Source organism: Globicephala melas, chromosome 1 (genome assembly GCF_963455315.2).
Source record: "Globicephala melas chromosome 1, mGloMel1.2, whole genome shotgun sequence".
In the NCBI taxonomy this organism is placed as follows: domain Eukaryota; kingdom Metazoa; phylum Chordata; class Mammalia; order Artiodactyla; family Delphinidae; genus Globicephala; species Globicephala melas.
The window spans coordinates 74,750,955-74,766,961 of record NC_083314.1 but is presented as its reverse complement, the minus strand read 5'-3'; the positions used below and the strand labels follow the sequence as shown (position 1 = coordinate 74,766,961).

The following is a 16,007-nucleotide window of genomic DNA, read 5'->3' as shown; positions in this document are numbered from 1 at the left end:
TAGAGCCGTGAAACTTGAATATTGAGGGAGACCTCATTTCAACCTTCTCACAAAACTTCTCTCTCCCTCTCCCCATTTTCTCCTCCTTGGGGATGTCATTTCCTGTTCTGAGCCCGCCTCCACCCAAGCCCTTTTTCCGGTGGCATGTGCCAGCCGGTCCTGCATCCCACATCCCCAGCTGTTGACATTTCGTTGCCATTACCCACAGGATAAAGAAAGGGCCCCTGTTATTCAACAATAGGGGAAAAGAAGGAGACAATGGGAAATTGTGCTTCCGATGGGGTGGAGACAGAGAAGGAAAGGACAGACAGATGACAGACAGGGGAGGTGGACAGAAGGGGTCAGGGTTTTTGAAGCAACTGGAGGTCCTGGAAGTCTGATTCCCACCTTGAGAGCCTCTTCCCATAGGCAATGCGCACCCAGGCACCGGAGGGCAGAGGTGAGGGCTTTGCTGGGGGAGGTGGAGTGGTGCTACGCAGAGTAGGCCCGTATGGAAAAGTGGAGGCAGCTGGAACTTGACACTTACGGATCTTTGAGCCTCATTTGTAGTTCACTCCATGCCCATCAGTCCAACATCCTTATACCCACCCATTAATCCATCCTTTCTCTGGTCTAAGAGCATCTAGAAGAAACGAGGCACCCCATTCTCCACAATATTCCAGGTAATTATTCCTGGGGTGCCTCCTTTACTCCATCCCTCTTCATGGGTTCCCATGCCTCTTCCTAAGCCGTGTCTTCCCCTGGGCCCAGGACAGTGAGTGCCACAGACACAGTGCCCAGCCACAGAGCTGGACCCTAGTCACTTAGCCTGGCTTAGTGGAGTGATGAGTGGGGGAGTTTTTGGTACCTTGATTTCTTTGAACTCAGGGCAGAAGTCTTTCCTCAAAGGTGTGAAAGGAGAGAGTACGATGATCAGGGGTCCAAGTCCTGGGGCTCTTAGGTGCTTGGACCTCCCAGAGGCCCAGGCAACTCCTTCACCTGGAACCTCTTCCTCCAGCAGGACAAAAAGCTGCTAGTCACTGCTCCCTCCATCTCTGTGAAGAGGCCCACTTCTAACAGGTCAGTGTCAAAATATCTTACACAGTACTGTTGATCAGAATGTTCATAAAATAATTATCAGTGAAATAATTTTATTCTATACCTAAAAGTGTCTCACAAAAATTATGACTATTTAGCTTAAATAAGACTTTATAAGTGGGAAAAAAAAAGGTGGGGGGAGGCACTGGAGCTGTTAGCCGCGCTCTCATTCTCTGTAAAGGGTATGAAGAAGATAAGCGTGTGCCTGCTTTGAGAAATAGAAAGACAGATCCGTGACTAAGAGCTTGAACCTCATGTCAGGTCTGGATTCAAGTCCCAGCAAACCCCTCCTCTTACTAGCTGTGTGACCTCACTCAAGTATCCTGACATGTGAGCACCTTTGAGCATATAAAAATGGGATCCATAGTTGTTCCTACCTCATAGGATTGCTAAGGGGAGTAGATATAAAAGTGTACATGTAAAGTGCCTAGAGCAGTTTCAGGCACGTTAAACTTTAAACATGCTGGTGCTGGCTGTCATTACTATGGGTCCCTCAATCGGTCTCAGTTCCCACTGTCACTGTGCTCACCAGGTTCTCCTGTACAGGAGATGTGTTCTCTCGCTCAGGTCCCTGTCCCAGATGCTTTCCTTTTTAACCATTGGGAAGTCCTTTCTGCACCTAAACCCTGTCTCTTCTGCATGCTCAGCTCTGGCCTTCATCTGCAAGAAGACGGAGTCCAGCTCCTTAGCTTTCCGACTCCTCCTCAGTCTTGCCTTCCTCTTGCCGTGTCCCTGCTCTCCTTCCCAGATGTCCTTAATGTGAGCTCATTCATTAACACACATATTTGTTTAGCACCTACTGTGTGCCAGAAACTATGCCGGGAGCTGCAGATAACAGCTAACATATACATAGCCCTTACTAGATATCAGGACCTATTTAAGCATTTTACATACATTCTTCCAATCCCCACAACTGCTCAGTGAGGTAGGTGTGCTACTATTCACCACATTTTACTGATGAGGACATTGAGGCAGAGAGAGGTTAAGCAACTTGTTCAAAGTCATGCGATTAGGAAGTGGAGGAATCAGATCTCAGAAAGGAATAAAACTAAGTTAAGGGGTCTTTAGTCTAATTTTTTTAAAAAATGGCCAAGGTGATAAAGAATAAAGCATAGAATAAAGAAGGGGGGAAAATCAACTACTGAAATAGACAATTGTGTTTGAAACCTTTTCTTTTCTTTTCTTTTTTTTTTTTTTTGCGGTACGCGGGCCTCTCACTGTTGTGGCCTCTCCCGTTATGGAGCACAGGCTCCGGACGCGCAGGCTCAGCGGCCATGGCTCACGGGCCCAGCCGCTCCGCGTCATGTGGGATCTTCCCGGACGGGGGCACGAACCTGTGTCCCCTGCATCGGCAGGCGGACTCTCAACCACTGCGCCACCAGGGAAGCCCTGAAATCATTTTTAATAGCCTTATAATTTTATACTTGATAATTACTGGAAAGCTCACTGACATAGTCTACATATGCATATGTATTACTTTCAGATCCACACTGCTAATTTCGCTGTTAATAGAACTACTTCTAAGAAAACAAGTCCCCAGTCCAAGGCAGTAGGGGAACCAGAGGAGTAGATCACAGTGCACTACAGCGTGATGAAGTGGAGGGGAGGGGAAAGGTTTCCCAGAGGAGGTGAGGCCCAAACTGATTGCCTGTAAGAAGAAGGTGAGGGTGAACTTGGACTGTGTTGGAGCCAGAACACGTCTGGAGCACAGCGCAGAGGGCACAGGTAGTGAGGGGTAGGGTGGGGGGGGGGGCAATGCTGGAGGTGCTGGGAGAAGCTGGATCACAGAGAGCCTTGGAAGTTGGGTTCGGACACTGGATTTGATCCTCACGGCAATGGGGAGTCACTGTTTAAAGCAGGAGAGTGACAAGACCACATTTACTCTGGCTTCAGATGAAGAATGGGTATTGGGAGAGGACAGAGACCACAGCTGGCCATCCAGAAGGCGAGACTTGGGAAGTACAACTGGTGCTGAGAATGGATAGGTAGAGGAGGTGCTCAGTTAGGACCTGCTGACTGAAGGGATGTGAGAGAGGAGGCGGGATGGGCTCAGGAGGCCTGGCAGGGAGTGGAGCTAGTTACTGCCCCTCCCCCATTACCTTCCTTTTGCTAACAACTTCAGCCCCTTTTTCTGCCCTCATGGCTTCCAGCTGGACAGTTCCCTCTCAGGAATCCCTGATGGGAGATCTACCCTGTTCCCTCCACCCCATTCCCTTAGTCCTAAGGAATGCCCACCCTTTGTGCCCTGCAGACTGTGCTGGGCTGACTCCCCATCATGCAAGGCAGGATCAGTCTCCCCACTCTCTGCCACTTCCTTCTCCCTTGGGCCTTCACCACCTTCCACAGAGCCCTGGGGGACTCAGGTAAGACCTTAGCTCTGCCCAGAATCTGGGGAACAGTGGTGGGGAAAGTGGAAAGGGCAGCTGTTGAAGATACTCTGGGGCTGAGAGTCATTGCTGAGTGAGCAATGGAGCAGAGGGTTGGGGGAGCCTGGGGTAAGGGGATCTGGGTAGGCACTTGGGGCATTGAGGGTCGGGGGTTCCTGCCACTGTGGCCCCCTCTGCTCAGCGCCCCACCCTGGTCCCCACTACCTCCTGCCCCCCATCCACGAGGTCATTCACTCTCGTCGTGGGGCCACGACCACGCTGCCCTGCGTCCTGGGCGCCCCGCCTCCCAGCTACAAGGTGCGCTGGAGCAAAGTGGAGCCGGGGGAACTCCAGGAAACGCCCATCCTCATCACCAACGGACTGCACGCCCGGGGCTACGGGCCCCTGGGGGGGCGTGCCAGGATGCGAAGGGGGCATCGGCTAGACGCCTCCCTGGTCATCGCGGGCGTGCGCCTGGAGGACGAGGGCCGGTACCGCTGTGAGCTCATCAATGGCATTGAGGACGAGAGTGTGGCGCTGACCCTTCGCCTGGAGGGTGAGGCCCTTCGGTTACTGCCCCGCTCCTCTCCAGGGGTGGCTCGGCTGTCTCATCTCAGGCCTCCCAGGGGTCCTCCCCAGCCTCTCCCCTGCCTGCTCCCGGGGTCCCCCTAGCCCTTTTTCCTAGGCTGCACCGCCCTTCCTTCCCCCTCTCCTTCTGCCTGCCCTCCCCAGGCTGTCTGCCACTCCCCAGGTGTGGTGTTTCCGTACCAGCCCAGCCGGGGCAGGTACCAGTTCAATTACTACGAGGCGAAGCAGGCGTGCGAGGAGCAAGACGGACGCCTGGCCACCTACGCCCAGCTGTACCAGGGTGAGCGGCCGAACCCCGGCACAGCCCAGGCGCCCTCCGGGCTGTCACGTGGGCCCCAGTGGAGGCGAACTCCGGGTCTGCTCCCGCCTGTGACGCCTCTAATCGCCCTACACAACCCCCACCCCCCGCCATCTCCCCCCAGCGTGGACCGAGGGTCTGGACTGGTGTAACGCGGGCTGGCTGCTCGAGGGTTCCGTGCGCTACCCTGTGCTCACGGCGCGCGCTCCGTGCGGTGGCCCAGGTCGGCCCGGGATCCGCAGCTACGGGCCCCGCGACCGGAAGCGCGACCGCTACGACGCCTTCTGCTTTACCTCTGAGCTGTCAGGTAAGGGGGCGGGGCTAGCCAGCCTCAGCACCGGAGGGGGCGTGGCCTGACCGGCTGCGAAGGAGGAGGATTCAGCCTGTGAATGAGGCGGGGCGGGGCGAGCGGGGCCAGGATCCGGACCTGAAGGATGGGGCCGGGAAGGTAGAAGGCAAGTGGCTTGAGATCCCGGGCCAGCTCCGTGGTTTCTTGAAGGCCTCGCCCCTCCGTCACTCCGCCCACTCAGGCTCCAGCCTGTCTCCCGCAACCTCACCCGCACCCCCAGTCTCGTTACTCCCACTCCTCCTACCCAAGCTCGGACCCACCCGACCACACATGCCCCCCCGACCCTGCTCCCTGGGAGTCTGAATCCCGCTGCGCCCCGGCTGGCCCTTCTCTGGATCAGTCGGTGACCCGCTTCGGTCCCCAGGCCAAGTGTTCTTCGTGCCGGGGCGACTGACGCTGTCTGAAGCCCACGCGGCGTGCCGGCGGCGCGGGGCCGTGGTGGCCAAGGTCGGGCACCTCTATGCAGCCTGGAAGTTCTCCGGGCTGGACCAATGCGACGGCGGCTGGCTGGCGGATGGCAGCGTGCGCTTCCCCATCACCACGCCTCGGCCGCGCTGCGGGGGCCTCCCGGATCCCGGAGTGCGCAGCTTCGGCTTCCCCAGACCCCAGCAGGCGGCCTACGGGACCTACTGCTACTCCGAATAGGGGCCCACAGCGCCCCTCCAGCGCGCGCGACAAAGCCTGGGAGTCGTGTCAGGGGTCTCTCGCCGCCCCTTTCCCGCGAGCCTCCCCTTCCATCAGACGAGGAGCAGTCCCTCCTGACCCGCCTTCTCGGCCGAGGGCTGCAGGCCGAGGATCCCGACTGGCCCGGCGTCGGGGAGGGGAAGTGGTGGCGCACCCGGTGGCGGTGCGCGGCTACGACCCTCGGACCCGCGGCGATTCGCGCGCCCCGGCAGACGAGGCAGCCACTGCTAGGTGACGGAAGGGGAGTCGAGGGGGCATTAACTGACTTCTATATACAGCAATAAAATAACTCGAGGACTTTTTGTGTTGGGTGAAGCTGTAAGCGCCGCGGCGAGGCGTGGGGGGATGAGGGGGATGGCCTTGGACCCAGCGTGCTGACAGCGCGCCTAGGAAGACAGAGTAAGAGCAGAGGCTACTGCCCCTGAGGGGTGAACCTGCAAGAGAGTAGGGATTGCGAGGAGAGGGCACCAAAAGTCCAGAAGAGGGTTGGATTCACCGTGGACGGCCTGGTCACGGATAGGAGCAAGTGAATCCAGGGTGGTGTTGTACCAGGCACCACGAGGGGGCGCCACACACCCACTTAAGATTACTCTAGTTCAAATCTGCCAGGAGCGCTCCAACCCCCGAGGCCTAGCCCCTGGGCACCACAGAACAAATATAAGGTGGACCTGAACATATTTCAAAATGTGTTTGTATCCTGCCAGTCTCCCAGAAGGGTTTACATGATTGCTATTAAAGGAAGGAAAGTCATTCCGCTGTTAACAGCTGATGGGAAATTAAGCCCTCAGAAGGAGGAGGAGGTTAACGGACACAATAAGGTTCTGTCCTCGCAGGGCTGATACTGCAGGGTGGTTATGTGCATTGGGTTTAGCGTTCACCACCATCACGACTGCCAGGGCAAAAGTGGCAACTGGACCAGGGGCATTCTTAACAACTGGCTAAAAGAAACATACCAGTAACTCAAGAGACAAACTCCAATGTCATTAATTCATTTTCCTTAATATATATTATATTCTATACATTTTATTTGTATGTTTGTTTGTTTATTACTGTTCAAGCAATCTAACTACACCACAGAAAGCCTGGGCTAGAGAATAGTCATGACTGGAGCAAAGGGTATGAACTTCCTAATGACACTTCATACATGTTGTAAAATTGCCTTCCAAGAGGATTCTTGCAATCATTGTCAAATGAATTCATCCCATGGGACTTTATATAAGGGACAGAAGATGACTGAATGAACATCATCTTCAATAATCCTCATATAGCAAATGAAATATTTGTTCCAGTTCTTAAGCTTTGGTTTTTTCATCTTGGTCATGGGATAATAAGATCTGCCTCCCAAGTTTGCTGTGAACAGTAATTGAGACAATGCATCGACTGCATAGTACATGCCTGGTACACATAAGAGGCACTCAGTAAGTGGTACCTATAATAATTAATGAGTAATAATGAGAGTAACAGAACAAAAATAATCATTCCTATTCAGGTTCTTACTAGGTAGCCTGTAGTATCCGTTGTTGTATGGCACTGATTAGTCAGGATAAGCTAAATTATGCTGTGATAACAAAAAAAACCCAAATCTCAGTGACTTAAAACATAAAGGTTTATTTCTCACTCTAGCTACATGTATTGTGGTCAATAATGGGGCTCTTCTCATTTTAGTTATTCAGGGACCCCGGGTGACAGAGCAGCCACCATCTCATATGCCATCAATCACCATGCCAGAAGGAAAAAATAAAAAGAGCTCTGGAGGGTCTTATACAAGCAGTTGATAGCTACAGGCCCCAGGGACAACTGTCTTTTCCACAACTCAATTCTCCAAAACTAATTACATGACCCCACTCAACCAGAAGGGGGCAGCAAAGAGCAATCTTATTTTGACCTAGAAGTAGAATTGGAACTGTTCGGTGAACAGCACCAGCACAAATGTTGACCACCAACAGCAAGGAGGGCAGTCTAAATTCTGGGATATATTAGACATATTGGTAGTCACCCACTCCCCCAATCTTCTGGGTTTTCTAATGTTTGATTCTCTTAATATTTGATTAATGTTCGATTCTCTTCCATTTGTCTTAGACAGGTGCTATGGAGTGAATGTTTGTGTCCCCCCACTCCTATTATGGAGTCAGAACCCCAGGAAGCCAAGATCTAAGGCCTTGCAGCTCAGCCTGTAGGAAGATGGCTTGTCTTCAGTATAATGCCTTCAGCATTTGTCAAGAGACCATATGAGAAACGGTCATGGGAGGAGATTTGCATTTGCTGCAAAGCTTTGTTTCTTTGCCCATAGAAACATATGACCACAAGTTCTTACAACTACTCTTCATATTGCTATTACTATTATTTTTTCGTTATAGAGAATTTAAAAGGTACTCAAAAAATAGAGGGAACAGAATAACAAATCCTCCAGCTTGACGATTTCAAAATTATCCTTGTTTCTTGAATCCTCTCATTTGTGTTTGTTTTTTGCTGGAGTATTTTAAAACAAATCTCAAATAGCCTATCATTTCACCTGTAAATACTCAGTATATATTTCTAATATATAATGACTTAAAAATAACCATAATTCTGGGAATTCCCTGGCAGTTCAGTGGTTAGGACTCCATGCTGTCTCTGCCAAGCGCCCAGGTTCAATCCCTCCTGGGGAACTAAGTTACCACAAGCCACCCAGTGTGGCAAAAAAAAAATTTTTTTTTAAACAAACAAGCATAATTTACTATCACACTCCTCCAACAAAATTAATGTTATCTAACATTTAGTTCATGATCAATTTCTCCTGAATGTCTAAAAATATAACTTTATAATGAGTTTATTTGCTCAAACCAGGATCCAACTAAGGTCTACACATTGCATTTGATTAGTTGTTTTGGGTTAAGTATCTTTTTTTTTTAACTTTTTTTTGGGGGGGGCTGCATTGGGTCTTTGTTGCTGTGCACAGGCTTTCTTCGAGTTGCGGCGAGCGGGGGCTGCTCTTCATTGCGGCGCGCAGGCGTCTCATTGTGGTGGCTTCTCTTGCTGTGGAGCACGGGCTCTAGGTGCGTGGGATTCAGTAGTTGCAGCGCGTGGGCTCGGTAGTTGTGGCTTGCGGGCTCTAGAGCCCACGCTCAGTAGTTGTGGCGCACGGGCTTGGTTGCTCCGCGGTATGTGGGATCTTCCCAGACCAGGGCTCGAACCGTGTCCCCCGCATTGGCAGGCAGACTCCTAACCACTGCGCCACCAGGGAAGCCCCTTTAAGTATCTTTTAAGCCATAATACTTCCTCCTTCATTTTATCTATGCCATCTTGTTTGTTTATGTAACTCGGTCTTTTTCCTATCAGGTTTCCCACAGTCTTGATTTAGCTGAGTGTATCCTCAAAGTGTCATTTAATATATTCCTCCATCCCCTGTAATTATATTTACAAGTTTGATTAAATTAACATTCACTTTTTTTCCCCCAGGAGTATTTAATAAGTGATACTGCATACTCCCTCCTTCATCACATCAAAAGGCACATGGTGTCTGATTATTGGGCTAAAATAGTGATGCTAAGGTTGATCAGTGAATTCAGGTAGTGTAAGTCTGATCCACTCATTATAAAGTTCTTCACTGTATTAGTTACCTACGGCTGCTGTAACAAACTGCCACAAACTTGGTGGCTCAAGACAACAGAAATGTATTCTCTTACAGCTCTGGAGGCCAGAAGTCCAAACTCAAGGTGTCGGCAGTGTCACCCTCCCTCTGGAGACTCTGAGGAGAATTTTTTCTTGCCTTTTATAACTTCTGGTGTCTGGTGGTGTTCTTGGGCTCCTTTGGCTGCATCACTGCAATCTCCACCTCCTCCTTTTCATGTGCCTGTGTCTTTTCTTCCGTCTCTCATAAGGACACTTGTCACTGGGTTTGCCTCACCTGGCTAATCCAGGAAGATCTCATCTCAAAACCATTAACTGAATTCCAGGAATGAATTCATGTAATAAATGACATCCACAAAGACCCTTTTCCAAGCAAGTTAACATTTGCAGATTTCAGGGATTAGGACGTGGATATATCTGTGGCCAACTGTCAGCTCACTACACTCATCAACTTTCTAATCTAATGGCTACTGATGATCACTGTCTAGATCCATTATTTCATTAGAAGTGCGAAATGGAGATGTTCTAATTTTGTCATTTCTCCTTCATTTATTAGCTGTGAATTGTCTATGAGGAAAAATTTCTCTTTATCCACTATTTTGTTACCCTGACATATAACCCATTCGGGAAGGTAGGATTAATGTTTGATTCTCTTCCATTTGTCTTAGATAGGTGCTATGGAGTGAATGTTTGTGTCCCCCCACTCCTCAAAATTCATATGTTAAAACCTTAATTCCTAATGTGCTGGTATTTGGAGGTGGGGTCTTTGGGAGGTAATGAGGTCACAAGGGTGGAGCCCTCATGATGAAATTAGTGCCCTTATAAGAAGAGACTTTGGAGAGCTTACTTTCTCTCTCTGCTCTCCACCATGTGAGAATACAACGAGAAGACAGTCATCTGAGAACCAGGAAGTGGACCCTCACCAGATACCAGATCTGCTGGCCTCCAGTACTGTGAGAAATAAATGTTGTTTAAGTCACCCTGACTATGGTAATTTGTTATAGCAGCCTAAACTGACTAAGACAACAGGGTTCCCTAAAAGCAGATGTGAGTCAAGATTTTGAGTGCAAGGAGTTTATCTGGGAGGTCATGCTAAGGAGCACTGGTATAGAAGTGGAGAAGTGAGACAGGAAAGGGGAGGAAGCTAATGAAACGTTGTGATAGAGCAGGTGAAGCAACTGGGGCTCAGTCCTGCTGGGGAATTCTAGAAGACAGTGTAGAACCTGTCTCAGGAAATCCCACCTGAGGGGCAAAGAAACTAAAATATTATTGGTCAACTTCCTGTCTGAAAGTTGAGGGCTGCGTCTGGAAGCATTAACCCTCTACCATTCCTGGCTAGCCCTGAGCACAAATATGCTCCCACAGCCAGAAAAAAAACGTCCCCAGGCAGAGTCACAGATGTTCTCCCAGAAGCCTTCCCCTTGCAGAGGTGAATGCAAAGGATAGGGGTCGCAGCTATGCTAAACCCTTTGCACTGTCATCCATTTGTGCCTCCATGATAAGATCACTTTGTCCCCTCACCGATTCTTCAAGGTCATGGCTGATCGCAATTTCTAATTCATTACAAAGAAAGTCTTGGGCTTCCCTGGTGGTGCAGTGGTTGAGAGTCCGCCTGCCGATGCAGGGGACAGGGGTTCGTGCCCCGGTCCGGGAAGATCCCACATGCCGCAGAGCAGCTGGGCCCGTGGGCCATGGCCACTGAGCCTGCGTGTCCGGAGCCTGTGCTCCGCGACGGGAGAGGCCGCAGCGGTGAGAGGCCCGCGTTCCGGAAAAAAAACAAAAACAAAAACAAACAATAAAAGAAAGTCTTGGGAATTCCCTGGCTGTCCAGTGGTTAGGACTCCGTGCTTTCACTGCCTAGGGCCCGGGTTCAATTCCTGGTCAGGCAACTAAGATCCCACAAGCTCCATGGTACAGTCAAAAAAAAGAAAAAAGCATCTTATAACAATAAGGTTAGTGGAGCAAACAGTTGCTGCAGTTGGTTCCAAGGCCGTAATCAATATTCAACATCTCCCTCCTCTACAGTTCATTCTGTTGGTCTATGAGTCTTTCACAATGGAAAAACGCTGACCTTCATCCCTGAAGGCCTCAGCCTTTCATTACCATGCCCTTAACAGGCCAACATTGCTGTACCTGCCTGTTCATGATTACCACCGGACATGGGATAATCAAGATCAAACATCTTGGCCAGTATAATTCTTTTCTTTGTTTACTGGTCAGTTGGCATGAGGTGCCCAAATGACCCAGAAGTTGCTATAGTCTTAGGTTTAGTGATACCCTTCCTGTGACACCTGGTGGATGCATCTCCCACTCCAGGAACTATGGCTTCTAATCCTGCAGAGCCTAAATGTATAGGTACAGGAAGCACAAATTCCCGAAGTGGGTCACTGGTGAGAGGGGTATTGCTTCTTCCATATCCTGGTTCCTGTACCCATGATTTTTACCCGTGGGATACAGCACCATGGAATGGCCATTGGTTCAAATATATATATATATACTGTGTTTTGAAGGCCAGTGCCTCAATCCTAGGGGATGTTTTCCCCAAGCTGGTATTTAGATGTGGTGTGAAGAGGCCATACTAACGTACTATCAGGTTGGCAGTTTCAAGGAGATATGGTGCATTGTAGGGCCGATGGATCCTGTGGTCATGTGCCCACGGTCACATTTCCTTCACTATAAAGTTGATCTCCTTGGTTAGAGGTGATACTATATGGGATCTCATAAGGATAAACCATTTCCTTCATGTCCTTGGTTATAGATATTGGTGATGGCCAAAGCACTGGGGCAGGAAAGGGAAATCCATATCCGGAATATGCATTAATCCCAGTAAGGAGTTACTGCTCCACCCTCCAAACTGAAAGAGGTACATTGTAATCAACAGGCTTCCCAGTGGCCGGTTGATCTCTTTGAGGGAGGGTACCATGTTGAGGCTTTAGCATCTGTCTCTGCTGTTGACAGGCCGAACATCCAGCATTGGCAGTAGCTCGATCAGCCTTGGTGAGAGGGAGCCCATGCTGGTGAGCCCTTATATAGTCCCCATATTCACTGCCACAACTACTCCATTCATGGGCACATTGTGCAAGCCCTGGCACCGCGGAGGACAAAGGCTGGCTGTTATCCACTGGAGTCCTTCTGTTCCCCTAGCTGTTCAATGTCTCCTCTGCAGTGAATGCTCTCAAACGGTACTGCCATCAGACACAATGTCCACTCCTGTGAGTCCATCCATATAGCTCTTCCCTAGACTTCTTATCTCCAGCCTTCCAGTTGTGCCCTTTCTGGCCTGACCAACCAAGCCATTTGCCACTGCTCAAGAGTCCATGTGCATACTTCCTTCAAGTCACCTCTCTCACTGCAAAGTAGATGAGCTGTGTACTGCTTGAAACATCCTCCTGGGAGGATCTTCCCTCACCACTGTCTTTCAGGGCCACCCCTTTGGGGACGGCAGTGTGGTAACAGCCCATGTTCAGCTCACATCAATATGTCGCAGTGATTCAACTACGGACCAGGTGTGGGCTTTGTCCTCCTCTGAATCCTAATCACAGACAAGCCCCACAAGGCTACAGGGTGAGCTGGGAGAGAGGCAAGGGTGCAGCAGAGATAGGTAATGCGGGAATCTGGGCCTACTGCTCACGTGGTTTACTCATGCCTCTGTAAGTGTTCACACCCAGTCACAAATATACCACTGTGGATTGCCACCGTGCTCACCCACGTGTGCTCATGACTTAGCAGGTCTGAAAATTCCCGGATCTTGATAGGAAAGGGAAACAGGGAAGGAAAGGAATCCAATAAGTAATTAAGTAAATAATCCAAATAATTGGGCAGGTAATGGCTCTGGGCAGCTGGAGCTCAAAGCTGCTGGGAGCTCTGAGAGGAACTTGCCTCAGAGCGTTCCCTCCTGAGAGGCGAGGGGCTGGGATTTTAGGCTATCAAGTCCCATTCTGTCACTGATTGAGGGCCGTTTCCAGGGGCATTCTGACTTGCCATGCACTTAGGCCAAGTGTACCTCCACATCAGAAATGAAGCCTTATCAAGGGACAGGGACACCAACACGATCTGCTATATACCCCATTCATTTTCAAAATTGTGAGTTGATGTCCTGTCAACGTCCAGAGGTGACCACTGATCTTATTTTTTAGTATCATTATGAAACCATGGACTTTTTATCCATTCGACGTGTTTCAATCTCTTCCAGTCATTACTCATCTTAATGCTGATGTTTCATCTTTGGCCAGTGGGAGTCTTCTCAAGTTGGCTACTGGGTCCTTTTGACATGAACCTGACCTAAGTCTCATAACTTCCTTATTCTCAAGTATGACAAACTATCCTGCCCCAGACCTGGAATCTCTCCAAAGAGTTCCATTTAGTGAAAAGTACTATTTAGAGACCTCAATCTGGAGACAAGGGGTATTCACTGTTATTGGTTTGTCATTGCTTCTAAGCCTTTTCAGGAGACGGAAAATAAATATGCAAATCTTGCGTTCACGCTGCTACTCCCAATGCAGATTTAAGATTAGCAGTTTTTGCTTAACTTTCCTTTTCTTACACTGAAAATCTTAGTTCCTAACACCATTACTATAATTACTTATTTGCTTTATCACCATAAATAACCCTTTTCAAAATAATAATGCCAGCAGTAACGTATCTCCATGGTTCTCGTTGTTCTTAGGGTTCTATAGTCAAAATGCTGAGTTTTATAATCACTTGAAAGAAAATTCTTCTATGTGGCTTTGCCTCCAACTTTATATATAATTAGGTGCATGAGTTTCATTTTGTTTTAAAATTTCAGGGATTGCATCACTTTTCCTCTGTTTAAATTAATCTAAAATTAATCCCTTCCAGTTTAATTTTTTGTTTTAATTATATTATTCCAACATCAAAACCATAAAATAAAGTGTTATTACCATTTTACAGGTGAAGAAACTGAGACTCAGAGAGCACCTGCCCCAGCATCACAGAAAAGTGAGCGGTCTTTCCCCATCAGGGGGCGGGAGAAGGGCTGCAGGGAGTCTGCAGATGGGACAGACTTTTTCTCAAGAAGTAGATTTGGATGTACTCAGGGTTGAGCCTTCCAGTCCCTCAGCTGTTGTTTTTGGAAAAGGCTGGTGGTCTTCTCTGAACACATGAGTTTGCAGCCCTCAAAGTGAGGGTCTGTCGGGTCAGGGGGGACAGTTGGCTCCTCCTCATGCAGCAGAGGCTCTCCCACAACGTTGGTCAGTCTGTAGGTCCCCCCACTGTCCCTCCACCACCCTACTCCCCTCCCACCCCCAGCCCATGGTCAGCTGCAGGAGCCCTCAGAGCTACACCCAGCCATTCCTGGGCCCTCCCTCCCCTGGGCTGGGGTCCCAAGCTTCCTGGCCCCTTTCAGAAGCTATCAAAGCCCCTATTCTCCAAACACAGCTGTGCCAGCCTTCAGCGCCATGTCCATCCCCCCTCTTCAGCCCCACTCTCACGTCCCCATGGCATAGGATCCAGGTGCCTGTGTGATGTGCATGGCCTCAGAGAGCAATCAAGCTGCTTGGGCGCCCACCCCCAAGTCTGAGAAAGTGGAGACAGGTGTTCAAGAAGCTGTAGAGACAGGCTCTGCCAGTGGCCACTGTGATTGGGAGTCCAGTGGGGGGGGGTGGGTTGGGATGCTAGAACTTGGAGGGTTGATTCTGCTTCCTGAACTTGGGTCATGACCTCAGCTTTGTCTTGGATGGAGGATATTGGGGGTGGGCAGTGGGTTGGAGATTGTTCTCATCTGGAGAAACTGGAAAATTCTCCACGGCCCACGAGGCTGGGAGACGGCCAGCTGGGTTGCACATGGAAGCGGGAGGAGAGCTGGACCCACCTCCTTCCTTCTCTCTTCTTTCCACCTCTCCCATTTTCTCTCCCCTGAGAGAGACAGCTGTGGGTCCTGGCAAGAACCCGGGCCTGGGAGTTGGGAGACCTGGGTTTTGGTCATGTCAGTTACATGCCATGTGACCCTAGATGGTCACTTCACCACTTGGGTCTCAGTTTCCTCGTCCAGAAGATACGTAAGGTTACCTGAGACATTCTCCTCCTGTTACTGGGGCAGGAAGTTCTACTTAAAATCTGACTTTCATTCTTCCTGCTTCCATTGATCCTGTTTGCTTTCAGCCAGTCCCTGAGGATCTCTTTCTGAATCCTAGAGGGGAAGGCCTTAGATCTCATCTCTTCTCAAAAAGAGGATGGAAATGGAGAGTGGGGGAGATTGTCACATGGCCATGGGTCAAGATGCAAGTAACGAAAGTCCCTGATCAGAAATTGGCAGATCAAGTGCAGGTTAGACTTCAGTATGAATTTTCACAGCTGGAAATACTGGAAAGTCTTGGGGAGGTGCTCATTTCCTCCCCTGGGAAATCCTTGGGAAAGGACTCCTCTCTCAAATAATGAGCACTCTATCCCATTCACAGGGGAGTGGCCCACGGACCTCCTGGCCAAGAGATCTGGTGCAGATTAGGGTGTGTGTGTATGACTACTAAAGGAAAAGAATTAGATTTTGTTGCTGTACACCTGAAACTAACACAATATTGTAAATCAACTTTACTTCAAGTAAAAAAAAAATAAAATAAAAAATAATTAGATTTGACTGAGCCTAAGCCATGGGCCACGTGCCTCCTCTACCCAGCCCAAGTGCAGTACGTGTTACCCAGTGCAGCAGATACTCTTCAGCCTGTTGTACAGAAGAAACCGTTCCAGAGAAACAAAGACCTTCCCAAGGTTTTGCCACTGCAAATGGCAGAACAGGAGTTTGACCTCAGTGCGCATGACTCCAGAGTCCTGTTCTCATCAAGATCTTCACAGCAGCAGTTCACTGTTCTCTCACCAGGTCTGGTTTCCCACCAGGGTTCTGCCCCTTGGAACAGACTGTCTGGTACCAGCCCTTGTCCAGACGCAGGTGCTGCTGGAGGATGGATTCCTCCAGGGCACCAAAATGTGTGCCCACATTTCTAGTCACATGGGTAGGTGGCAAGGAAAGTCATTTTCTCTGTCTTTTCTGGTCACAGCCAGGTTTCCCCGAGGCAAGAATTGT

General features: G+C 49.7%; 1 protein-coding gene across 4 annotated transcripts; it reads left to right on the top strand.

The window, feature by feature from the left end:
- The first annotated feature begins 301 nt into the window (after nucleotides 1-301).
- HAPLN2 (hyaluronan and proteoglycan link protein 2) lies at nucleotides 302-5,664 on the top strand. Of its 4 annotated transcripts, none has more exons than XM_030842153.3 (8): nucleotides 302-439; nucleotides 618-662; nucleotides 1,001-1,059; nucleotides 3,329-3,440; nucleotides 3,646-3,999; nucleotides 4,195-4,311; nucleotides 4,454-4,636; nucleotides 5,043-5,664. In XM_030842153.3, exons 4-8 carry the CDS (start codon nucleotides 3,353-3,355, stop codon nucleotides 5,321-5,323), a joined length of 1,023 nt encoding a protein of 340 aa, XP_030698013.1. In that variant the 5' UTR covers nucleotides 302-439; nucleotides 618-662; nucleotides 1,001-1,059; nucleotides 3,329-3,352; the 3' UTR covers nucleotides 5,324-5,664. The 4 variants fall into 4 exon arrangements, with proteins under 4 accessions (XP_030698013.1, XP_060153917.1, XP_060153900.1 ...); XM_060297934.2 differs by having other exon boundaries at nucleotides 998-1,059; XM_060297917.2 differs by lacking the exon at nucleotides 618-662 and having other exon boundaries at nucleotides 358-439.
- Nucleotides 5,665-16,007: the final 10,343 nt, after the last annotated feature.

Coding starts and splice junctions, on each gene's coding strand:
- HAPLN2 (XM_030842153.3), top strand. CDS start 3,353: ATGCAAGGCAGGATCAGTCTCCCCACTCTCTGCCACTTCCTTCTCCCT. Junction 3,441..3,645: donor CAGAGCCCTGGGGGACTCAG/GTAAGACCTTAG, acceptor CCCTCTGCTCAG/CGCCCCACCCTGGTCCCCAC. Junction 4,000..4,194: donor GCTGACCCTTCGCCTGGAGG/GTGAGGCCCTTC, acceptor GCCACTCCCCAG/GTGTGGTGTTTCCGTACCAG.